Below are 25,611 nucleotides of genomic sequence, written 5' to 3'. Positions count from 1 at the left end.
GGGTGCAGACCATCTGTTCATCTTCTGTCTGAAAGAAGAGTTTGTAAATAGTAGACTTGCTTCCATATAACAAAGCTTATGCGCAAGTCCACTAAGGAAGGTTGGAATTTATCATCTGTTTCCTGGGTGTACATCTGCTACTCTGGTCTATACATGACTTCCACTTTCCCACGCTGACAGACTAAATATTGACAACACTACTCTATTCTTGCCCAACTTCAGCATTCAGTTTAATTCTTAGTGCTCTTCTGTCATTATGTCTTTCAGACTTTTCATGTAACCCACCTCACCATGGTCACTCAGACCCATCCAGGCCCCCACCAACATCTAGACTCTGGGGGTCCTGTCCTAATTCCTATCATCGCTGGGATTCGGTTCTGCCATGATGGATCATAGGAGTTTAATAAATAGATTAGATTCGTTCACTTCTATATTACAATAAGTCATGTTCAATTGGACCAAAAGACCTCTCCTTGAACTGCGTTTCAAAAAGCTTTTTTGCTTATAGTGACTTTCTGTGCATGAGTTGACCTCATTATTTCTTCATTATTTAATCTCAGCATCGTCCTCCTACTGTGAGAGTAAATGGAAAAGAAAATGAGGGAAAGTGTAATGACCTTCTGTGAACTGCTGAAAACAGCACAATAATAATAAGCCTGAACACTGAATAGTGTTTGTGTCTTAAAGTCCCCTTTATCTGTAGTTTTTTATTATAATAATGTATGAAAATAATCTGACTGTAAGGAAGAAGACTCCCTTACTACCTTTTATATTATAATCTGTATAGCACTTTAAGAGCACCTTTCCACTTTATTAAAAGCACCTTATCAAGCACTTTATTTAGCGTCGCACTTTAAGCATGGATTTGCACAGAAAAAGTTTAATTATTTATTGAATATTTATTGGGGATTTTAAAATAACTTGGTAGCCTTTGTTTCAGGTCCTGCACAGCTGCTCCTCATCAAGGAATGTGGCGGTGTCTGTGAAAAAGAAAAGTTTGTGATTGAGAGAAAATAAGGTTTACCAGTAAGGAGAACTAATGCAAATGTGTGTGTGCAGGTCTAGAATTAAAGGAGGTGCAAAGAAGGGATTGGAAGATGTGAGTATTCACCTTTCTTTCCTGTGTTCTCTTCAAGGTGTTTGGGCAAATGCTTCCCCAGTGGTCCAGACACCATTTAAAGCTTCCGGGAGAGACCATGGTTTAAGGGAGTGTGGGGAATATTTTGTGCTTGGGTTTTGGGGTTTTTATAATAATGGGTTTGGTGTAAGATTAAAGTGTAAAATATTTATTAATATGAAAATGTGAAATATATTTATATATTTATTTATTCAAGTTGATGTGTTGTATACTATGGTGGAAGGTATGGATTTAAGAACTTACCTGTGAATGGAATAATGGTTTAGTCTGTGACAGCTGAAGGTATTTAAGGCTGCCAGTTGCCATTAGATGGGAAGTGAATTGTTTGTAAGAAGAGCTGTATAATAAATAAATACTTTTTGTTGCCTTGGTCCATCTCACTGTGATTCCAGCCGCTAAGGGCCGCCCTGTTACAGTGACCTGCATACATAAGGTGTCACTCATGGTGATTAGTATTATTTTAACCTCGCGGTGTTACAGAGCTTTATAATGTGTAACCAGCTAATTGTTAAACATCTTTTGGCTAACTCGTAAAAAATTTAAAAACACCCAAGAGCAAAAAGCTAGAAATCTGCTAATGATAGTGGAGAACCTAGCTGCTAAAAGGATAGATATTTCTCCAGGAGCTGATGGAGACCAAAAAGAGAGCAACAGTAAATAACTTACTCTTATAATTTATCTTACCTGGTGACCAAAAACATGTGACTAATGTGGCTCCAGTCTTTCTCAATGGCTGATTTAATGATAGTTTGAATTGAAGGATCACACTGTAAAATGTAATATTGTGTTTAATTAAAAATATTAAATAGGCTGAACTCAATTTTTATCAATTTGTTATTAGAACTCAATTTAAATAACTTACCAGTACTTTTTATGCAAAAACGCTGATAAACTCGATTAATTTGAGTTGTCCTAACTTAGAAAAACTAAGTAAGCTGGAAGTTTTGCTTCTCTGGGCGGAAGGATGAAAGATGTGTTTTGAAAATGCCACGTGACTACCGTCCTCCTCCCTCGCGGATCAGTCCGCATGTTCACGGTGCCAGCATTTGTTATGGAATATGTTGAGCAAACCCGGAGAAGCGTCAGCTCAAGAGACTATTGTTGTCATTACTTTGGATCTTTACCTGATACACTGACTTGGTGAGTAAATGTTTACTCTTATTCAAACTGATTTTGTGGCTTCTCTTAGTTTAGCACCAGGTTTAAAATCTTGCTAGCTAGTTAGTGTTAGCCTAGCATTGCTGCTGCCGCTGGGCTCATGTTACTTAAAAATTAACACCACAGCCTTAAAAACCTTACATAAAACTATGTCGGTGAAATTTTCTGTTGATCGTTTGAAATAAAAAAAGTGAGATAAGAGCCCAGACAAAATTCTTTGGGAGGTGCAGCCGTTAGGGGTGGGATAGGGTGTGGGGGGTGGATAACAGAGCTCTCCGAAAACGTGGAAGCACTTTTGCAAATATGTGATATTTTGATAAATTAAGTAGATATTTGAGCATTACACAGCTACATTCTCGCCTGAAAATATCTTAAAAGGTTATTTTGTGATCCAGAAAGGGTAGTCTGGGGAAAAGGAGGATCGCATTTGTCGGCCACGGTTGTCGGAGCCTGTGCGTACTTGTAAGCGCGGCAATGGCGGAGGAGCGCGGCTAAAAAACTTATTACTTTTTCTGGGTCACAAAATAAACTTTTAAGATATTTTCGGGCGAGAATGTAGCTGTGTAAAGCTCAAATATCTGCTCGATTTATCAAGACATCACATATTTGCAAAAATGCTCCGACGTTTTCGGAGACGTCCATTTTTTTTATGCTTTGTGGCAGCTTTTGAACATCTGTGGCATCTATTAATGCCAAATCTAGCCTTTATTTAACAAAATAAGCAAACTCTATGTTACAGTGATTGCACAGCCATTAAGGATCAAATCAGTTTCTGAAAAATGTTCTGTTTTTTCTCCCTCTGCTTGCTTCTTACTGTCTTTGAGGCTCGGGACCAGCACTCCTGTTGTTGGACAGAAAGACATCAACTCAGTGGTAAGTATTTTGGTTTTCCAATATATTAGCAACTGTCAGTGACATTTATATTAATCAGGCAGAACTTTAATCATACTTTAGATCAGCCTGTTTTACTTATTGTTTTATTTGTGCTTTGGTTTGGGGAAGTTGTTTCTTTACTGATCTTTTCCTGTCTTCTGTTATTAGACTTGAGATATGACTGCACTATGCTGTTGCTGTGACTCCAGTTAATTCTACAAGACATGCTGTGTAAGTAAACAAACAACAACAGTTTGGTCTGCATTTCTTCAAACTTAGTTTAGAGGGTCTACACTGTATATAGTGAAGTCTGCAAGTTTTCTAACAGCAAAATTTGTTTTGTGCCCAAATCATTTTGCACATCATTAGAATGAAAGTTATTGCCCATGTTTGCATAGCCCTTTTTAAAATGATGCTTTCATGACATTATTGTGTGTTGGGTGGTGGTCAGGGCTATCCAGACTGACAATTGGGACATTGAATGTCACCTCTCCGGTGGGGAGGGAGCCTGAGATCGTCTAAATTTGAGTCTGTTTTATACCAAATGCAGAAAAAAAATGTTTTAAGAAAGCAATTAAGTTCATGTTCCAAAAATATGATTGTTTGCTTGCAGGACAACAGGAGAGATGAGTCCTCCGTCACAGATGGTGTGGTCAGTGAAGATGGTCGCCTGCAGGTTCAAGCTCATTGCATCTCCAACCCACATCCACTGCCACTGTACTTAAGGGAAGTTAAAGACTTTCTTCTGCACTTACATTTGGATCACCTCGATCCATGACAGTCATTCAGGCAGTAATGCCTGGACTGGAAACAAGCCATCCTTAAAATATTACAACATTCCAGCTCCTGTGTTGGAATGAAAAACAAATGTGTTGTTTAAATTAGAGACTGCACTTGTGACAGAACAACAAATATTTTATTTTGATTATATAAGTGAGTACAAAAACTTGTGGTAGGCCTAAACTTATTTTCAGAATAATTACATCTGAGACTTTGTTTCATTGTAAGATTATAACAGTGATGGCAACATAATTGTTTGTTGTTCAGCAGAACAGTGTCCAGTATGTTGGCTGTTGTACTTTGTTGTGTTTGAAAATAAAAGTTGGGCTCATTTTAACATCATTACAAAAATTGTTGTTAATTATTTTTAATCATATTCAGGTTACCACAAATTGTTTTTTCATTTAGTTGAACTTGAAATGTTTGTCAGTAGGTAAACAATTAGCATTGTACAGTCAGAAATATCAAGTTATTCTTAATACTGCAGACTTGCAATGTATAAGTTGTCCTAACAGTCATCCTAAGTAAGCTTTACTTAGTTTTTTTGAGGCAACGAGTTTCCATAATTTTTTTGAGTTCTGGGAACTAACAAGGCTGTACAGTGTACTCAAAATGAGTAAGTTGCCCTAAATTGGTCATCTTAAGTAAACTTGATCCAATTTTTTTGAGTTCTGGGAACAAATGAGCTTGTACAGAGTACTCAAAATAAATAAGTTGTCCTAACTTAGTCATTTTTAGCTAAGCTTTACTCAATTTTTTTGAGGCAACGAGTTTCCATAATTTTTTTGAGTTCTGGGAACTAATTAGATTTTACAGTGCAGTTGAGAACCCAATATGTATAACTAGACTGGTATGTGCATTTTCAGCTGCAAATTTCCATATTTGTTCTTTGGAGTAATATCTACTTAAAAGTGCAATGCAATTTACAAGCAGAGAATTTGAAGGCTATTTTTTTTAATCCCTGCAGCATTACTATAAGACTCACCAGCCACTAGATTATTATAACATTGGACTGTAGCCTCTTTTGTGCTTAGCTGACAGGAGTAGCGCCCAGTGTGGTCTTCTGCTGCTGTAGCCCATCTGCTTCAAGTTTTTTTTGTGTTTTTTGATGCTCTTCTTCATACCCTGTTTGTAACAAGTGGTCATTTGAGTCGCTGGTGCATTCCTATCAGCTACAAGCAGTCTGGCTATCCAACAACCACATCACTTGCTCACTGTGTATTTTCTCGCTTTTTAAACTATAGAAGGATAATGAAGTTTAAACTGTAAACTTTGAGAATCAGAGTTCATTTTTGCACACACTGCAATAACATCCCTGCATCTGCCACGTGTCCTGTCCTGTTCCCTCATGAGAAGGCACCGAATCTAACAACCGGCTCTGTGTGGAAGCTAAAAATTTAATGCACATCGACAGCAGGGAGCGAGTTTTCAATGCGTGAGGTGTCTTTTTATCCAGTCTCCCCTGGCAATACTGTATGTATACTTAAAATAACCCCGAGTAAGCATTTTAAAAGTTTGCAATCGCCTTAAAGGAAACTTGCTATGGAAAGCTGCCAGATGCAAGGAGGGGGGAAAAAAAACACTAACAGAGCACTAAACAAGACACACTGTCTTTATTTTGCAGTGGGAATACAAACTTGGAACACAACCATCCATGGAGCATTCACACAATGGGTTTTTTTTTTGTTGTTGTTTTTTCCAGTCAGTGTGCTTTTTGTACAAGCGCATTTTGGAGGAGAGACATCAAAAGCCTGTCACAATCAATGCAGTTAAAGGCGACTTCATGAGACACACATTTGGAAAAAATGAACAAAACGCAGTCCCATTTTCACCACTTAAACACATTCCTGTCATAAGAAAGGCAAAGCAGTAATGAACACACATGACTGATGAACTTTTAATAATAACTGTCCTTAAATATAAGTTTTGCAAAAGCTCAGGAAGGAACCTTGTTTTTACTTTCGGTGGGATTCTGTCGTTTTCACATTTCACTTAAACGATCAGCCAAAGATTCATCAGCCTGCTATGTACTGCTGCTTGTGAAGCTTCATGTTTACCATCAAAATGTCAATCTGCTCAACAGCTAAAATTATTTCTCTGTTTTTTTTCAGTGATGCTTTTAGTAGAGTAGAAGGCGAAGGTCAGGAGATGGAGAGGAATGTGTAAAGGAAGAACCTATTAAATTTTGATGTGGATGGGACATTAGCCTTGGTGGAGGACTACTGTTTTGGTTATTTAATACACATTTACCTGATTTTTATCTGAAGAGTCGGCTCTGTCAGTATTTTAAATTAGAGCCTAATAATTTACAGGTTCAGTCCAAAGGTATAACCTCCATCAGCACCTTTAAAAGTCACGAAAGCCCATTTCAGACAAGCACATCCTCCCCTTTAATCTCAGTGTAATCTACAGATGGTCACTCACATGATTACAACCACTGAAATTAGGGGGAAAAACTAAACTAAACAGAGGCATCAGCACACTGATGACTTGCACAGGCTTTTGGTCAACATGAAAAAGCACAGGCTGCCTACATGCAGGACCAGGAAGAATGCAAGCACAAGGTTTAAAGAGGCAAAGGAGGATGGCAGGAATGGGCCACTCAAATGGCACTGCAGAAGGAGATGCACTCCCACCACCGCAGCAGTATCTCTACACACTGGGGAGGAAGGTGTCTCTGCCACTGGGAGCACATTAATATAATAGTGACCATCGTCAGAATGACAGAACACCATCACATTACTGGATTAAAGGTTACCCATCCCATCTCGTTTCTTTAATCTGAAAGTGTAAACACTGATTTTAGCTGGTGTCCTTTTGTGGCATCAAGTTAAATTGATCGATTATTGACTTGTAGCTGACTTGTAATGATCAAAAAAATAAATCAGTATGTTTGGTTACAGGTTTTTGTGAAATGTAGTTGCCTTAAGTCTCAAACTTGCTGGTGTAAATGGCTGCTGACCTTAAAAACTGTAACATAATGAAAACATTTTTGGCTGATGCTTTTTTTTTTAATGTTTCCGATCCCATCTTATTAAATATTACCCATTTCCACTTGATATGTCCTTAGTAAAATAAACTTTAGTACTATGAAATACAGAACATGACTACATTCACCTTAGGAAATTCAAACCTTGCAAACTTGCATCTGTGAGTAAGTCTGCCCGTTTGCTGTTTGGTGTAAATGCACTGTCCTGTAAAGGGACTGCCTCTGAATACCCACTGGAGCTGAATCTTTTAAACTCCTGTCTAATGGACTCCCAAGTTCAGATGCTCTGGATGACCCTGAGCTGCTTTTAGCAGTCCAGCAGTGTGTTGAGGTGAAACATAACAGAGCGTCTGTGTGGAGAAAACCAAAGCCCTGGTTCAAATTCATTTAATTCAAGCAGTCCATGTCTCATTCATATTTTTCATATTCAACTAAAGATCCCAAATAACAACATTAAAAAAAAGTGCTGTTTATATATTAATTGCAAAAAATAATACTTTGTAATTTAGATTTTACAGTCACGTAAAAAAGAAAAGACTGGAAACAAGATTTTGACATATAATCTGTCTGACCAGGAAGTTTTAATGCAAAAGTTCACCTTTTGCATTAACAGTTTACATGTTGAAATTAGGCATTGTTTTTAAGCCACATTTATGTAATGGAAAAAGGAACTAGTTTTAATTAAAATATCTTAATACACACGTCCCTCCCTGATTTTGATCCGGTATTTTTCTTAGAATTACATGTACATGTACAACAGACGTGATGTGGAATTTGTAACATTTCATTATTTCTGTAGCATCATTGCAGTGATCCAGTACAAAACTTCAATTTTCAAAATATAAAATGAGCTCATAGTGACGTTCGACATTATACCTTTAACTTCTTGTAAAGGTTTACACAGAAAAGTCTGTAACTAGCTGGTCATCCAAATTACAAGTCAAAAGTCACTTTCTGTTTTGAACTTGGGAACGAAAAACAACTTACAAAAAGCACGATTAGAATCGCATCCAAATTTACATACTGAAGTCATTTTTTAGCGTGCCGAAACCAACGAATGTACTGAAATACACTATTTGCATGTTTCTGAGGGAACATTAGAGGATGTGTCGCAGGACTCCACACCGGGCATAAATGTCCCATTATGCAATGCAGCAATGACGCTGCTGGACTGCGACCTGACATCAAAAACGCTTCAATTTAAGTGTTTAAATTTAAAAAGTTTTCAGTTTGCCAAGGATAAATGTATTTGTGTTCGGCTTAACTCAGAAGAGGTTGGGTTACCATGGCAACATGGCTCTCAGGAAGTGACATCCTACAAGCTGAGTAGTGTGTCGGAACATATACTACTGAAATGTGAAAGATTCCCAGTTAAACATGACAAAAGGAATGACGCACAAATAATTGGCGCAGCACTATTTAGCTTTTAGCAGCAGCATGTAATGTATTTTTAAGCATTGGTCAACAACTTCTATGTATATTTAAATGCTTTTGCATATAAATACCATGTTAATAGCAAACTACACTCTGCCTCTGCTCGTAAATACATTCTAATTATAACTAAAGCATGACCCATATCACTTTTTAACAATCCAACAAGCAATTCATGAAACGTAGTCGGCAATGTATTTGCACAAAAGCAAAACAGGCTTTATGGTGCTGGTTTTGATATTAGCAAGAATATGTCTCTGTTTTAAAGTAAGAATTCCTTCATATTCTGTGTTTTTGTCAACAAATCGTACGAAAAAAAATATATAAACTATCCCAGTAAATGTGTAATTTTTATGATCTCAGACAAAGACACTGTGTATTTTGTATTTTCCCACATGCACTCTTAGATGGAAAAAACAAACAAACAGCCACAACATCCACTGCATAAACTAGTCCCCACACATGAACCTTCTAATTGTTTGGTAAAAAACTACAATGCCCATGTGTTTTTGAGGAAATTAGATACATTTAATGAGGCTCATTAAATGTATCTGATTATGAACCAACTGGAGCGGAGCTGAGGGCCACCAAGATGCACAACATTATTGGTTTTGTTGACAATCAAGAAAAAATGTAAATAAAAATCTCTCCAGCTTTATCCTTTAAAGCCCTGCCATGTAACCTTAACAAAACATTCACACTCATGCAACATCACGATAGCCTAAAACACGTGAACCCTTGTACATATTTGGTTCCTCATCAATCTTTTAAACCTATAAAATGGATTTTCTCCTTTTGTTCGTGTAAACAAAAACGCTGAGGCGCAGGCACCTCGACTTTAATGCGACAACTAATTTCACAATGATCAATTTGTAATACCTAAATCTAGTAGAGCCATTGTACATATACAAAAAAAAGCAGTTTTAGAAGTGTGAGAGCGATATTTGGAACCGGGGAACAACATCCATCGCAACAAAATCCTGGACTTCAGGACCACTATATAAACGTTTATGGCTTCCAAACACTCCGAGACAATGAGACAGGAACGATTTAAATACTTCTGTTCATAGCGTAAAACTTTGGATAAACTATTCAAAGAAACGTGTATAATACACTGATGCAGTGTCCTGCGAGGAACAGACATACATCTGCGTGTTACTGCGTACAAAAAAACGTGAGCATAAGGTGTGTCTGGATCGGTTTGGTCTGAGAGAGCATAAGGTTCGCCGTGAGAAAGCATCTATTGCAACAACAGCCAGGCAGACTGGCTACGTTTAATGAACACTGTTTAATCTAATTTCCCCCCGCATGAGTCAGCTCACTACCCAGGAGGCTGAGCTGCAGGCTTTGTGCCAGAAAACTGCTTCCAGTAGCAGCTTCAAAGAGTTAGAAGGGCTGGTGAAGCTTCACTGAAACATGCTGGACCACATTCTCTGCAGCTGGGATGAACAACAACGCCCTAAAGACTTTAATCACTGTGAGCAACTTGTTGCAGAGGAAACATCTGACCTCTTAGTGTGTGTGTTCAAACACAATCACACAGAGATCAGAGACTCTCAGTTGACGAGAAGTCTTGTGAGCCAAGAAATTCTGGAGACAGCTTTAGTCTTATTCAACCACCAATCAGATAAACTCCGAAAAGACTGCCTCTTTCTCTGCTCTCTGCTGAGGTATTTTTAATGAGCTGGCAGATGCATCTTCCACCTCAGGTGTCACCGTAAGGCAGAGGACCACCTAAATTATCAGAATTTTACACTGACTGATGCGCACACACACACACACACTGTGAAGAGAAATAGCGAAGTAGCAGCAAGCAAGTTGTGGATTTCTGCTGTCAAAGATCACGACGTATGCCTAAAAACGATTGCTACGAGCTGAGGAGTGATTCTTTCATTAGCTGCCTTTTCCTCCCGCTCAGGAACACCTCCACCATCGTCTCCTCGTCAGCTGATTTTTTTTAAGGGGGTTAAGCAGGAAGGTGAGACCGGTCGCTCTGTTTTTCTCTGTTGATTTTCCTGCTAATGTCGCCTAAGTGCTGTCAGAGCATGAGAGCTGCTCCAGAAGCGTGGCTGTTTTGCAGCGTGAAACCATGACTCATGTCGCTTTGCCTGGTGAAAAGGAGCGTCATCGCTGTGTTACTACAAATGACTGACCGGAGCATTTTCAGGAATACATGCTGAATGCTTAAAAAGCGTTTCTGACAACTAGTGCATATTTCTGATGGTTATAATGACCATGGTGCTCTCCATAAACACATTCGGAGCTTTAGTTTCCTCATTTTGTACTTTTATATTTAAAAAAAGAAAGAAATAAAAAGAGCTTGCTCTTTAGCTCTTTAATCAGCTGCTGCACTACAAGGCTGCTTTTACATAAACCGGGTCATAAGGAAGGGTCAAAATCAAGGCACACAGACTTCTCTACTAGTCCTTTCCCTCCCTCCTACTGTCCGCAGCAGAAGCAGCTTAGAGAAGTTTCTAGAAGGCTCTGTCGACTGCCATCACCGTCAATCCTCTACCTAACAGTACCCGACTGTCGGCCCTGTGCGCTTCAGCCTTGATGTGTCAATCCAGTGGATATCTTTGCTCGCCCTCCTCCCTTTCTTCTTCCTCTCCCCAGGGACCTCTCACAGTCTCTCCTCCATCCGGAGAAAGCAGTAGGTAGAAACAAACAAACAGAAAACAACTCAAACAGCAGCAGCGGTGACAAAATTTCTCCTCTGCCCCTCTATCTCTGGATTTAGCCCTGATTCATTAATAGCCTAAAACAATCATACAGAAATCAGAGCAAACGTGAAACATGTTAGAGATGAACAGCTACGCAAGCGGCGAGGAGGTTGTGGGGTAACTTTCATCTCTTCATTCACAGCCGAGGGGATACCGCATCAACACTGACGTTTTGTTTGCCGCCCGATTTTGTGTTTGTGTTTTCAGGGAGCTGCCAGAAACTTGAAACACATGCTGAGGGGTCAACGAGGTCACACACGGGTGGAGAGTCACTTAACATGGGCGGTGTAAACTCTCACCGTTCCCTCTCTAATTACATCTGTTTAAACACACACTCTGGCTTGTGAACATTTGTCATGTTTCACCTTCAAAAGCACATCACCGCAGATTAAATAGACACTGCCTTTCTGAGTGAAACAAACAAACAAACAAAAAAAAAGGAATCGACCAAATTCAATTACCTGAATTTTTTTTAAAAAAGGAAGGGGGTTGGGGGTACTTTTCTCACCCCACATCAGCAGGTATCACACAGCAGGTATCACACTCTGGACCAAGCCCAGCTCTTAGGGTAGCCATAGGCGACTTTTCCTAATTAGGTCACGGTATTCAACACGTGCATCGGCTGTCTCCATTAGCAACTGACACTCTGATTAATCAGGCCAGACGGGGGAAACCACTGCTAAGCAATCCATCACACTGGGATAATTTATCAACATCAAGTGCAGTCTAGAGGATGTGACCACTTTTACAGGCATTATTTAGTGCTTTGGCTTCGACAGCCACACGCCAAATGCAAAGACAACAAATAACAATTTGCGCGCATACACTCACACGCACACACAGGTACACACATACATGGGAGATTTTAAAAGATATCTCCAAATAGCACAAAGAGAATTTTCAAAGTGTTTCACAAAAGTAGTTCTGTGTTTATCTGCAGGGTCGGCCATGACAACCACGAAGTGATGAAAGAAAAAGCGCTGCTGCAGTGCATTCTAGGGATCTGAATTCATATTTACAGCCCGTGGAATGATAATGTACCAGTTTATTTCCTTATTTTTTTATTTTACACACATTATCAGCTCCTTTTGTTCCTGCAGCGTCCCATCGTGTTTTGGAATTAATTAATACTCCCACTCATCTGTCTTCATGTCCAGGTAGTTGAGAATGTTCTGGGCAAACTTCACCGCCTGCTTGCGTGCCACCTTGGTTGTCTCGTCGCCTTGCGGGTCAACGGCGTCCAGCGCCAGCAGCTGTTTGGTAAGCAGCTCCTCCAAGATCATGTAGCTCTTGTCGACCCGCTTGCCGTCGAAGCCCAGGACCTGAGCCTGGAGCTCTGACAGGCTCCCCAGGACTTGCCACACAGCTCGATGTGATGGGTGCTCATTGGGGCCTGGCTGGCGGCGTGCTAGAGCCTCGCGTAGGTCCAGGAACGTGATGACCGCCTGGACTTCCACCACAGCACGGCGACGGGCTTCTCTTATGCACGGGTTCTTCGCCGTGTCCACCTGGTCCAGTTGGGTGAGAAGACCCTGCAACTCGGCTTTGGGTCTGAAGCTGAGGTCACCCATCGCACAGTGTCGTAGGACGCCCTCTCGCAGGTGCGAGATGTGAGCTCGCACGCCCTCGATCTCTCGGATGGAGTTGTTCTGCGCCAAGTCATACCTGTGAGGGTGGGGGCAGAGTCAGTGCTTCTCATGATCAAATTTGCAGAAAGAATGACTTGCCGGAGAGTCAATCAATCTTGATATTGTAACTGTGAGTAGGCATCGCTTTAGAAGCTATAACCACAAAATTAGCTTCTTCTTTGGTAAACAAACACTGAAAACCAGTGTTAAAGTACAAAATCTATTTATGAAAACAAAAAAAACTAACTGAATGAAAACCATGTAGCTCATGTTCAAAAGTACCGAAACAAACCGACATTGCTCATAATCAAGAATCTTGTAGCTACAATTTAGTAAACAGACAGAATCCCTCTGTTATACCTGCATAAGTATCTTCATAGTTTACATTAGAGTCTTTTACATATAATTTCCTGAACAAGTACCCACCCTTGGATCTTGGATGGGTAAAATGTGACTTTATTGGAGCAATATTTGTTCAGTTGGTCATCAATTCATCAATGAACGATCAATTAAAAATAATCAATTCGGTGCAGCACTCATCTGCAGCTTCATCCTTTATGAGTGACGCCTACCTGCGTGTGTCGTCTCCTTCCCCCTCCAGGTCCAGATGTTTCAGCAGCCCGTTTATCTCCTCCACCACCTGTTTCCTGTAATTTCTGATCACCGCGTTCCCCGAAACATCCAGAGCGTCCAGCTCCACCTGCATCTCTGTCAGGATGCGTGACAGGTGGGCACAGCTGTCCCTCCCGCTCAGACCCATCAGCAGCGCCACCAGCTGGCTGCGGGCCACGCTCACCTTTACCATCACCTGGTTGATGCAGTTCACGGCCTCGTGGGTGTCTCCCGACAGCGGCAGGGAGAGGGTCTGCTGCTGCGTGCGCCCTTCGATCACATCCTGTACAGCGCAGAGGCGCGTTAGCGCCCGGTAGCGTGCTTTGCGGAGCGGCACCCTCCCTTCGGTCTTGACCTGAGTGAGCCTCAGCACGAGCTCCTGCAGAGCGTCCACCAACTCGTCGTTGATCTCTGTCACCCCGCCTGCTCGCTGCGGAGCCACGACGCGCTCGTCCACCAGCTGCCGCGCCTCGTAGCTTAGCTGTTCGATGGCCAGCCGGGAAGGATGGGTGGCGTTCTCTTCTAGATAACGCAGGAGTCCCTCCACCTCCTGAGCCGCTCTTTTTCGTGCCCCCTGCAGCTCCGGCTTGCCCTCTGTGTCCACCTGGTCCACATCCAGCAGCAGGCGGGTCAGCTCTCGCTCCAGACGCTTGTAGTCCCGATCATTCTGAAGGCCGCTGAAGGTGCACACCTGCGGCCCCAGAGACGCCACCTCCTTCTGTATCTCGTACAGCCGCATCATGGCAGGGTGCTGCGGATGATATGCTGGCTGCTGCTGCTCCATTGGATGTTGTTGCTGCTGCTGTGGACCACCATGGTCCATCCTCTTCCCGCCATCAAAGGGCTTCCCAAACAGGCTGGAAAAAGGAGCCGGAAAGGGAAGTCAGAACAATGAATAACTGGGACAAACAGAGCCTCGGCAGACCGTATCAACAAGCCAACACAAACTCTGTAACCACATTCAGAGGTTGAAATCTTGAAGAAATCAAGAAGAATTTAGAACAACGTAGCAGGCTATAAATGCCACTGGCCCTGTTCTTACACTAATTAGCATGTAAATAATGTAGCATTTGAGTTTTGCTCTATGGAAACAAGCACACGCCTGCAGTAGGATTGACCTTCTGACACAGCCAGGAAGGCTGTTATGAATCACTGGAGACTAACTCCCACTGGCTCACAAAAACAAAAAAGGATTTATTGTTGCTTGGCAAATTTGCAGACACATTTCTGTTTATATGTCAGAAAATTCCGCCTGGTGGCAAAAGTCATTAAACAGGATGACACTATGTTTAGCATCAGCAATCCTGACAATGTGCTGCCTCATTTCTGTAAAACCTCACTGTGAAAACTGAGCCTGCAGGACCAGTTTGCAAAAAAGTCCATTTGTTCCTAATTTCTTGCAGCGTTTCAGTCAAACTGTAACTCTCTGAAGTTTTTTCACAGCCAATGTCATCTGACACGATGCCATAAAAACACATTTGAAAGGATTCATTAAACTCATTTTCTTGAGTATTGTCAAGAAAATGAGTTTAAAAAAAACAGTACTGTCTTGAGATGGTGGCAATGTTTGTTTGTTTTTTAGATACAGTACTGTGCAAAACTCTTTGCACACCCCTCATTTCTTTATATTTTGCTTCCAAGGTGCCAGACTTTCTTGTCATTTTTAAAAAGCGTTCTTGAGTAACAGTTCTTCAGGCTTTCTGATGGTCTTTCAAAGTTTTTCTTTGGAAATTGGCTTTTTGTTTACTCATTTTCAGTGGAGTCCTTGTACCTGACCATTTTCAGAGGAATGTTTAAGCTTCTTAATACTGATCTATGAATCACTCAAGCATACAAAAGGCATCTAACCCAAAGAATGAACCAGTGATGTGCCTACACATAATAGAAATCATGGCAAAGAGCCAATTTTAAATTGTATCTTTAAACACTTTGTTTTTAGCAGCCTGTCACAAAAACACATTGTTCCTGGTTTTTTTCTTGAGTCTATAAAAATGTTACAGACAACACAGTTTGACAAGCATAAAATAGTATTTTTGAATTGACATGGTGATTTTTAAAGGGCTATAAGCCAAAATGGAGACAACTGGAGGACAACAACGAAGTCGCAGGCCTAAAAAATTATCAGCAGCATCTGAAACTCAAGTCCTCAAGAAACAGGAAAAAAAAAATCTAGCAAAGACCTGACACAGGACCTGACATCTGGCCATTCAACTCAGTCATCCACTGAAGCCTCAACAGAAAGGGTCTCAGTAGAAGGCGACTTATAACCAAAAGGTTCCAGGAATAGGCCCATAAAAATAGAAAACAAATGAATAAAGCTTACAATTTACATTTTTCTGATCATATTCATCCACATGTTCAGACCGCTGGCAATGTGGCTGCCATTTTTACACTGCTCTGTGGAAATTTTATTATGTCCCCTTGCATTTGTGCCTCTACGATGCACGCTGGAGTTCCTACAGTTTTTCTAAACAGCAATGCTTCAACTCCACTTCCATTTTTTAAAAGTGGACAGAGGCGTCGAAGTATGGCAAGTGATGAGCGAAGTGACGAGTTTCGGTTCGTCCAAGAAACTCTGCTCTAAACCTGCAGACGACTGCACGAGGGCCTGACCACAGTGTTGGTCATTTCATCCCTCAGACCCCTCAGGATTGGAGAATATGGCCTCTTCTACTGTAATCAGAGCCCCAGCTCTCAGCATCAGCAATGATCCTTCACATGAAAGTCAGGTCATTTTAGAAGTTCCTGTTTCCTCACTGGAGGAAAACTCAGAGCAAACAACACAAGTGGTCAGAACGAGAGAGAGAGCAATCTAAAAACATCAGCCAACATAAACAGACCAGAAGGGCCTGAGAGGATGATCCAGAAAGGGAGGCTGGCCAAATATAAATCAAATGAACATCAAGGTTGCTCTCCTGAATGAGCAAAGACATCGTGTTAAAGAGCTCAAAGACTGTGTCTATACATCTTTAACGTTCAGTAGTAACCTTATTTTGCCAGGACATGACAATTAAAAAAAAACAAGCTGATGACATCATCCAAAATCCTCTATATTTAATCAAAGACTTTTTTATATTAAGAAGCACAATCCCTGTTCAGGCCAATGATAGCGCAGCTATAGACAAGAACAACTTCCCACATAATATACTCACACAAAATTCTGCCCTTACAACTGCAAGAAAACAAATGAGGTTAACCTACATTTAGTCTCGACAAGACAAACACCCACATGACAACCACTGGGAGCACTGCAGCGCGTTTCTATGAGATATATTGCCTGACGTGATCGTGATAAAGCTCTAATCCACGTTAAAAGACGGGATCCAGATTCCTTTGCAGTGCGACTGCCCATCGAGCTTTTTAATACCGAGCAGAAAATAAACGCAGCTGACCAACACCCAAAAAATTTGAAACGGTTCATAGCGCCTCCAGAGTGAATCTCCACACAGGAAGATTCGGTCAGACGGCCTCATTAAATGTGTCACAGGTGCCTTGAGCTCTGGAATATATTCCCAGTTAGACATTTAGAAAAATGCCATTAAGATAGAAGCATCTGCCTTTTAGTTTAGGATTAATAACACGGCTCTCGTGAGGGCTGAAAAGATTAAATCATCTTTTGTGTTTAAAAAAAAAAAAAAAAAGCTTTGCCAAACTCCAATGTGAAGATCTGCGGCTTTTCGTCCCTCTAAATAGATCATTTGTGGTTTGGTTGCGTATCTGATGACAACACAAAATTGAAAAGGTGAAATTATGTGAAAAAAGCAGCCACATAAAAGACAAAAAGAGCAACAGATGATGATGTGTTTCAGTCCTCTTTGCTGCCTCTTCTTTCTGTAATCATTTTACTGGCTTGTTGTAGTTGTGCACGTCTTTAAGGTCATTTTGTACTTTTTATCCCATGAATGTGTCTATTTTAGACCTTCTGAGTCAATCTGCAACACCTGTGTGCACATCCACACAGTTTTGCTTGTTCTTTTGCTCATTTACCATGTTCTGTGGTTCCTTTTCCTTTCTTTTTCTGGTAGTTGTGTATTTTTATACTCTTGCTTTCTCTTGTAATAATTTTGAGTTGCTCTACTGTAATTTTGTGGCCCTTTAAAGTCATTCTGTGCATCTCAGTAGTTGTCGTCATTTCAGATCATCTGCACGTCATCGATCAGTTCCCGGGGGTCCTGCAAGTAATGGAGTACACAAAAGCAAAGCCTTGACAGCGGCTATGTACAAATCCATCACAGGCATGAACAGTTTGATTTCAGCCCTGTTCAGGATTTTGGATCTGTGTCTCTTTATAGCATCTTCATATCTCTGCAGATGTTTTGCATTTATTTGTGAAATCTTGGAGTCTTTCTAGCCACTCTGTACCAAATGTCATCTCTTTGTAGCAGTTTTGTTTCACCTTATAGGCATTTGTGTCTCTCAGTTTTCTTTGTTTGTTTGTTTTTTTTTTTTTAAGGACAAACTGAACTGTTCAAAAATTGCTTTCTGCTATAGACGATCCCCCATTTAACCCCCCTGCTATGATGTTATGCTAAACACTAGAGCACACAGACATGAAAGGAAAGCTCTGCCAGCATGATTATTAGATGTGAATACAGTAGCCGCCAGTATGATGTTTTGTTATCCAAAGCATCAATTAGGCTTATTAGCAATAGACAGGATTATGTATCAATGTTGCCTAAAGTACTTTTACGTAACAGGGCGAGGGGATGGGCATTTCCACAAGAGTGGATGAGCACATGTCGGGCCAGAGCTTACAAATCTGAGTATTTATTAGGATAATCTCAGCAAAATCCACTCCAGCATGGCAAACAGCCTGCCTTGTCTGAGCCAAGACAGACAAGGCTGATGTGGTGGTTTCAAAGCTAAGGGCAGGTTTGCCTCCCTCGTGGGAGGGAATCAGTCCTCCCTTCCCATGAGTCTCGCTGCATGAAGGGTGACCGAGCTGCAGGTGACACGCATGCAACACCTCCTGCTTATCTCCCAGATAAAGGCTTCGAGCTCCATCCCCGGCTGCCTGCATGCTTGCCGGTCCTCCTGCACGGCTTTGCGCATTATGTCACCGCAGAAAATCCCGTCCTGCCGCCTGCGTGCGAACGCATCTACCTCTGAGAGCCCATGTATGTTGCCGGAGCTGCGCTACAAGAAGCACAGATACCACACCTCCAGATCTCGACAAAACGGCTCAAAGCATCTCCAGATGCTGTCAGCTGCATCCTTTCTCTCTCGTGCACACACGCACACATACACAGACAGATAGATAGATAGATAGATACATACACACACAGCAGCATTCCTCTCACCTTTTCAAAACCCCGAACACATTCGCGCACATTTTCACGGATGTCTGTTTCCATCAGCCAAATGCTGGGCGGCTCGTGCAGGAAAGAGGCATCCAAAGGGATAAAGCCGAAATCCGGGAGATCTCGATGCTCCTGCGGTCAGCTTCAGTATCCAGCGACTGACTGTGACTGACTGACTGCGGTCGGGCTGCTGTCGCCCCTCCCACAGCCTCTACCACCAGATTCCTTCCTCTGCTGCCCTTTAAAACAACTTAATTTAAAAATAAATATGCTACCAAGGACTCATGAAACGCTTAAATGGAAACAGCCATTACAAAAACCGGTTTACAGCAGACACTCCCCTGTGAATGCCATTGTTAGTGTGTTAAGCTAGCTACTGATGATCACCTGACACAGCCCCACCTCAGCCAAATAACTCTGGCTTTTCAGCGTAAATACATCAACACCGCCACCTCTCTTTAACAGTTTCGCTCTTACCTGCATAGCCAGCGTACAGCCATCGGAACTGTTGCGGAAAAGTGCGCACCTCCTGTGACTAAAGCTAAACATTAGCCTACCTAGCTACCTTCGAGTACTTACTTTACAGTTCGTGAGGATATGAACTAACACGGAGTTTGTGTTTCCTCACTAATATTGAAGAGACGCCATTACGTCAGTGTTTTATTGATGTTAACAAATGAGAAATACAAGTTGATGTTTAGTTACCGCACGACACGTATATACGAATGTAAAACAAATCGCATAATCGTGTTAATATTCGGATAAACAGCTTTACTGTTTTTAACCTTGTGCAAATTTTGGTCGACCAACAATAGGCGCGCTTCATTTGGTCATGACTCCGTGTCGTTTACCGGTGCTAAGATAAACCCTGACTTTGCTACTGTTTAACTTTTACTTTAGTCTATTTAACTTAGTTAACAAAAAAAGTTTGACGAGCATTATTTATTGTGTAGTAAAAAAATAAAAACAACTAACAATCTAGCATCTCCAACAATTCAGTAACAGAACGGAATAGGCATTCATATACTTTGTGAGAGTAAAAGTACTAATAGCGAAACCTACACAGATAATCCATGTGGTGTTCAAGTTTAATTCGACAATAATGATATTTATCAAGCTACGTTTAGCCCTGCTCAACTTCGTCTGCTCCAAGCAGGATCAAGGCAAACCTCCTCCTCCTCCTCAGCCTGTTATCCTTAGCTCAGCTCCCCTCTCAACCTGACTCTGCTGTACAAAATGCAACATTTACCACTGAAATATAGTTATTAGAAGAAATATAGTATATAAATATAGTATTAGAAGTAGTATACAAAATAATAATAATAATAATAATAATAATAATAATAATAATAATAATAATAATAAAATACATAGGAAGGGCTGCAGCAAAGGAAAAATAAATATAGTTGGGATTTTGGCTTCATGGTGACTACATATGCATATTCCTAACATCTAATCTGGTTGACATCTTTTTTTTCTTTTACCCCTACAGCCGGTTTTTTCATTTCGTTTATTTTTTTAATAAGGAAAAAATGTGACTTAAGCTTAAATAAATAAACAAATAGATAACATAGACATATATTTGTTCCCCACATTACTTTCTGTTTTGGCTCTTTCTGTAGTCTTACATTTAAAGAATATCCTAAACTGACAAGAAACCTTTCGACCTTTCATTGCGAAATGTTTTCTGTTGTCGTTTTTAAGTGAATCCGGGATTTACCGGTGAGATTGCCGAGCGCATCCATGCGCCTTGTTGGGCTCACGTGACCAAATGACAGGCAGCGCACAGAGAAGGGCACGAGCTCAGTGAAAGTTTGGTTGTGTCCTCGAGCTCAGTCTTGTGTTGTTTAGTGGTTTTTGGCGTGATTTGTTTTATTTAAGTCGCTTTTTTAGAGTCGGCTTGCAAAAATGGCCGCCAGGACAGCTGCAGCTGCGAGACGGTCGACATGGAGGAGCTTCTGTCCTTCCAGTCTCCGCTTATCTGCAGGTAGCAGTCGGCTCTGCAGCTCCAAACAGGCAACCCAGAAGGACAAGCCAGTAAATGTTTGTATAATGACAATTTATCACATTTCTACACTGTTTAAAGGGCTGCCATTTGTTAGCTATAGACGGCTGGGTTGTTGTTGTTGACGATCACGTGTGGCGCCATTTTTTCATGCCCACATTGAAGACGTGTGTACGAAATAAGCTGTTTTTTTTGTTGTTGTTGTTTTATTTTTTTAAACGTCGCAGGAAATAAAGTGTTATTGACAAAAATATATTGCAGTGCTTTAGACTTTATTAGGGTTAAATCGGTGTTACAACATCTGTTTTAATGATACAGTTGTAGTATAAGTATTTGTAGGAAAATAATTGAGAATAATTTAAAATATTATGGTTTAAAGTTATATTTTAAGACCTAAAGTGTCCAGGAATACATCTTCTTAGATTTCACTTTTTTTAACCGTTTCAAAATTACATGCATTTGTTGGAGTTTGTAACTGCAAATGTTTAATAATAACTGTTTAATAATAAAGTATTTCTTTAAAAATGTAAATACGTCTGCTTTACATATAAACGTGCATTGATATGTCTGTCAGTAATCAGTATGAATTTGCTGACCCAGTGTTTTGCATTCGGATTGGTTTACCTCTCTTTTCGTCTCTTAGCCCTGGAGCGTTTTTTATTCCTCGCTGCTCTTTCCATCTTGAGGTCTGCTCTGTAATGATAAGCTGTCTGGTGGAGGTCACTGCTCATTTAAAGCCACGTGATGTGCATCTGCTGTGTGGAGTTTCAGTCTTTAGCAGACTGTCTTTAAACCTGAGTTCCAGATGATATCTGCATTTGTCATTAGTACAGATGTGGCTGTGTTGGTGATGCTAACTTTGCATGTGGAATTCAAACTACATGGTATTTGTGTCTGATGAGCTCATCGCTGTCATATGGGGTTTGCATCGGTGAAATATGGGACATCTTCAGCCTTCTGACTGTTGTCACCTGCAATTCTACGCTCAACTTTTGTGTTAGCACCCTGTATCTTTCCCGTTAAGTTATTTTTGTGCTGATACTGTGTTGTCTGAACCCATCGTTACAGTAGTTTCTTCTTTTTTTACACAGAGATCTACGTATAGACCAGAACCCAGCTCCACACATGACTGGGTCGGTCCACCAAACCCGCTCTCCAGCCTACGGCCAATTATTTACCACATCCCGGAGAATGAAACAGAGCTGGAGAAACGGCTGAGAAACCTGAGGCAGGACACAGAGGACTGGAACCACAACTTCTGGGCCAAGCAGAACATCACCTTCAGCAAGGTTACTGAAATACTTTTTTTAAAAGTGTTTTTCTGGGGTCAGGGACTGGCCTCTGAAAACTAGTTTGTCTAGTTTTTGGAAGTCTCATTTGTAGGTGGGGTGAAAAGCCAGTCCATGTGGAGAGTAAGGGGGGTATTGTCTAAAAATAGGGAGCACAGTGTAGAGAGAGAAGCACGCATAGTGCTGCTTTTAACTGTTGAGATGGAAACTGACAAAGATACGGTGGGGGAATTAATTGTTCGATCCCCTGCTTTATTTATACGTTTTCTCGCATTTTATGGTAGCTTCATTTTAATGGAGGGAGACAGAATATTCCCAAATCCCAAAAATAAAACACTCAAGCTTTACCAAGCTCCAGTTTCTGTAAAGAGGAGTGAGTCGACATCCCTCCTAGAAAAATGGAAAGTTGTGATAAAATTGGTTCTTTTAAGTCATCTGAGCACCTGACATGCAGTTTGGAAGAGAATAAAACTCATTTAAGGCTAGTTAGATCATCAGTTAAGACTGTGCTGGCTGTTCTGCCCTTCTGAAAATAAGCTGAAAGGTGGTGGGTGGTGTAAAGCAGGCATAGAAGCGGTTGTTGGTTCATTGTGGGGCAGGTGATTTCAGATTATGAATAAGAGTGGGAAGATGATGTGCTCCAAGAAAACCTTTAGCTACAGAGGAAGTGGAGTCTGTAGTCTTTGCAGAGAAACTGAAGGTTACTCCTAAATTAAATTCCTAAATTGCACACGAGGGATGAAGTGAAAGTGTGCATCCAGAAGGATTTGTTTGTGATATTGTCCTGAGAACATAAAGATGATGTCTTCCAATTTATTACAGTTCAATATATATTTATGATGGTTCATATTGTCCTGCTACTGCTGCTATTTATTTCATATGCAGGCATGCCATAGTGCCGCTTAAATCTAATGAATCAAATTGATATTAGAAGAAAATTCATCTGTAGCTGTTACAAAACCAAACCGGGTGAGCGATCCCTGTCGGCTTGTTAGTTCACTTTTATTAAAAATAAAATGGAAATTAAAGTAAACACAAGATGAAGTCCACTAACCACATTATCTTCCCTGCCAACTTCCTACTTGCATTAGCATCATTCTGTCACTTCCATCATTATTAATGGAGACTGTAATAGCAGTGGATGTAATTAATCTCTGCGTGCTGAGCTCGTATGTGTGTAAAATCATTTCACCAGTAGAGGGCAGCATTGCACAACAAATGTGTTCTGTTAGGGCCCAGCTATGTAAGAGATTACAGTGAGGAATAACTGACTGTAGGTTTTATGTGGACCCCAGTCCAAATCTGATTTAACGACCCTTTAATTGACTTTAAGAATGACCTAATTTAAAATTACAGTTAAAGCTTAAAAGGTTTGTTTGTTGTTTGTTTGTTTTACACTGTCTGCAGGAAAAAGAAGCTTTTATCATTTCACAACTGAAGGCAAAAGGCTTGACTCTGCGTGATCAGGACGGTGAGGACATGCAGCCTTTTCTGAATATTTCACATTGTTGGTTGGGTTTGCACTTAGACAGTATTTAACCACCTCAGATGGGTGTACTATGAAACAAGATTACTGGGTGAGTGATGTAAGTCGACCTTGATGTAAGTGAAGGGGGCGCCTTTATACCTGGCTAGATCACCATGGTAACTTATGCTGACCACATCCCTGGTTTGTACCGGTTTATTTTTAGAGTTTCGATTTGAAGTTTTCACAAATTCTTTTAGTTACAGTGTCTTACAAACACAATATTGATTCTCTGCTAAATGAATACAAATATTTGCAGTCTGTAGAGCTTAAGACTGCAGAATGAAGCCCAGCTGTGAGGTTACAGATAATTCAAACTACATCATATTATCACTGGACTTTCCAAATATTCATATTTGGATGACGATGCAGAAAATGTTTTGTTTTTTGTTGGTGTTTTTTTTTTTGTTTGTTTGTTTTAATTTTTCATGCCATTTCATTGGCTACCAAGCCTTAAAAAAATCAGTGCTAGAGTTGCAGTTTATCATTAGTAAACTAAAGTAATCCCACTTCTCCTTCGTTAGGTTGTGTAGGCTGTGGGTGAATTGTCAGAGCTGAACACAGCGAGAGCACCGATGTGTGGCTGTGACATCAGAGATAAACATTGAAGCTAAGCTTTCAGCTCTTGTGATGATCAAAACACTAAATTAACAATTTTCTGCAGCATTACTCATACTTGCAGCACCAGGGTTGCATTTTACTGCATTTATTTAACATTGTTAATAGACCTCTATCCCCCATTCATGTGATAATGTCTCTGATTGGAGTAAGTGGTGCTCAGTTGACCCATCTGGTGCTGTCTGAAGTGTCAAAAACACATCAGACAGCCCTTTTTATGTGAGCACAGAGAGAGTTAATAACCACTGGTGTGATGCCTACTATCGCTGACTGAGGTTTTTTTGGTCAAGTCAGCCAACACAAAGAAACCCTGGCTTTGTCGAACTTGCTTCGTAGCCTACCCCTCAGGAGGCACAGTAAACAGCAGTTTGTTTTTCTAACAGCTGGTGAATTGCAGGGAGATGTATCCTAATGAGAATATAACACAGTCTGCTGTGTCTTCCCTCCTTCCCTCAGGACGACGGCGGTCCCTGAGCAGCGAAGAGATGGCCACGTTTTACAAAAACTTCCTAGACAAAAACAGAGTACGACATGCAAATTACAACAAGTGAGTTGTTTTGTCTCCCATGATGCCGCTGGGTGGGTGAGTTAGTGAGTGGGTGGGTGGTTGGGTTGTTACATGTCCCTCTGCAGCAGCTGTGAGCTTTAACTGCACTGCATCACCTCATCTGCAAAGAACAACAAACCTCACAGGCTATGAAGAAGTTTTGTGTGAATTAGCAATGCAAAGTGGCTGACTTGTCTTCATGTTGGCAAAGCTTTCCGCCCACACACATCACCTCAGCAGCATGTGTGGGATTTAATCTCTAACTTTTGTTATATTTATTGTCGTTTCAGTTTAAACTCCATCAAAGCACAAATGTTTCCCTTTTCTTCCTTCTGGTGTTGTTGTGCATTTGCCTGTTTGAATCTTTATGTCAGCACATTTGTTACACTGTGCAAAGTGAAACATTCTGTTTTTTGTGTATCCAGGGAATGGTACAGACGTAACTTTACCATCACCTTGCTCTTGGCTCGAGTCACCCTAAACAGTATGTGGAGGACAGTTACTGAAAGACAGAGCAGCAAGAAAAACGGCACTCCTACTAGCTGATAGCAAAGAAAATACACACACCCCCACCCTCCTGTCAAAATATCAAATGCCTTGGCTATATTTTTGTCACTTCTGTTACTGCTTCATGTTTATTCAGGCTCTGCAAATGACTGTAAATTATTCTGGAAAAAATAAAACAAAGCAAAACATGTGAGGTATTTCTTTGTAATTAATTAATAGTTTTCATCATTTTTTTAATAGTTTAAAGTATGGATTGTTATGTCATGGTCTCTTTGGTCAAGAAGGTTTTTGGTTTTTTCTTGGGGCGGGGGTTATAGATACATTATAAAGCAGATTCAACTGTTGCACCCAGTTTGTGTCAAAACAAAGACAACCTGTGATATCCTCTCAGTGAGATCGGTGCTGACCACCTACGATAAATACAAGAAATTAAAGTGTTAGAACTTTGTCAAAAACGTGTTAAAACTAACAATTATTTCATTTTTTAA

At 40.7% G+C, this 25,611-nt stretch overlaps 2 protein-coding genes and 1 long non-coding RNA gene across 7 annotated transcripts; 2 read left to right on the top strand and 1 right to left on the bottom strand.

Annotated features, from left to right (window-relative positions):
- The first annotated feature begins 2,008 nt into the window (after positions 1-2,008).
- Positions 2,009-4,286, top strand: LOC134645911 (uncharacterized). 2 transcript variants are annotated; one of them, XR_010096601.1, is made up of 4 exons: positions 2,009-2,278; positions 3,121-3,169; positions 3,338-3,400; positions 3,783-4,286. It is a non-coding gene; the product is annotated as an uncharacterized LOC134645911 (long non-coding RNA). The 2 variants fall into 2 exon arrangements; XR_010096600.1 differs by having other exon boundaries at positions 3,338-4,286.
- Positions 4,287-5,543: 1,257 nt separating this feature from the next.
- On the bottom strand, positions 5,544-21,690 carry bag5 (BCL2 associated athanogene 5). 3 transcript variants are annotated; one of them, XM_063500203.1, is made up of 4 exons: positions 21,262-21,688; positions 18,633-18,871; positions 13,293-14,189; positions 5,544-12,757 (listed from the first exon to the last, which is right to left on the bottom strand). In XM_063500203.1, exons 2-4 carry the CDS (start codon positions 18,662-18,664, stop codon positions 12,217-12,219), a joined length of 1,470 nt encoding a protein of 489 aa, XP_063356273.1. In that variant the 5' UTR covers positions 18,665-18,871; positions 21,262-21,688; the 3' UTR covers positions 5,544-12,216. The 3 variants fall into 3 exon arrangements, with proteins under 3 accessions (XP_063356273.1, XP_063356272.1, XP_063356274.1); XM_063500202.1 differs by lacking the exon at positions 18,633-18,871 and having other exon boundaries at positions 21,262-21,690; XM_063500204.1 differs by lacking the exons at positions 18,633-18,871; positions 21,262-21,688 and adding an exon at positions 19,110-19,255.
- On the top strand, positions 20,371-25,304 carry LOC134646336 (cytochrome c oxidase assembly factor 8). 2 transcript variants are annotated; one of them, XM_063500207.1, is made up of 5 exons: positions 20,371-20,669; positions 21,729-21,926; positions 23,334-23,397; positions 24,526-24,616; positions 25,042-25,304. In XM_063500207.1, exons 1-5 carry the CDS (start codon positions 20,541-20,543, stop codon positions 25,160-25,162), a joined length of 603 nt encoding a protein of 200 aa, XP_063356277.1. In that variant the 5' UTR covers positions 20,371-20,540; the 3' UTR covers positions 25,163-25,304. The 2 variants fall into 2 exon arrangements, with proteins under 2 accessions (XP_063356277.1, XP_063356275.1); XM_063500205.1 differs by having other exon boundaries at positions 20,373-20,675.
- Positions 25,305-25,611: the final 307 nt, after the last annotated feature.

Source organism: Pelmatolapia mariae, linkage group LG16_19, assembly GCF_036321145.2.
Source record: "Pelmatolapia mariae isolate MD_Pm_ZW linkage group LG16_19, Pm_UMD_F_2, whole genome shotgun sequence".
NCBI lineage: Eukaryota > Metazoa > Chordata > Actinopteri > Cichliformes > Cichlidae > Pelmatolapia > Pelmatolapia mariae.
Note: the sequence above shows the minus strand (reverse complement) of the source record. Positions and strands in the feature narration are given on the sequence as shown.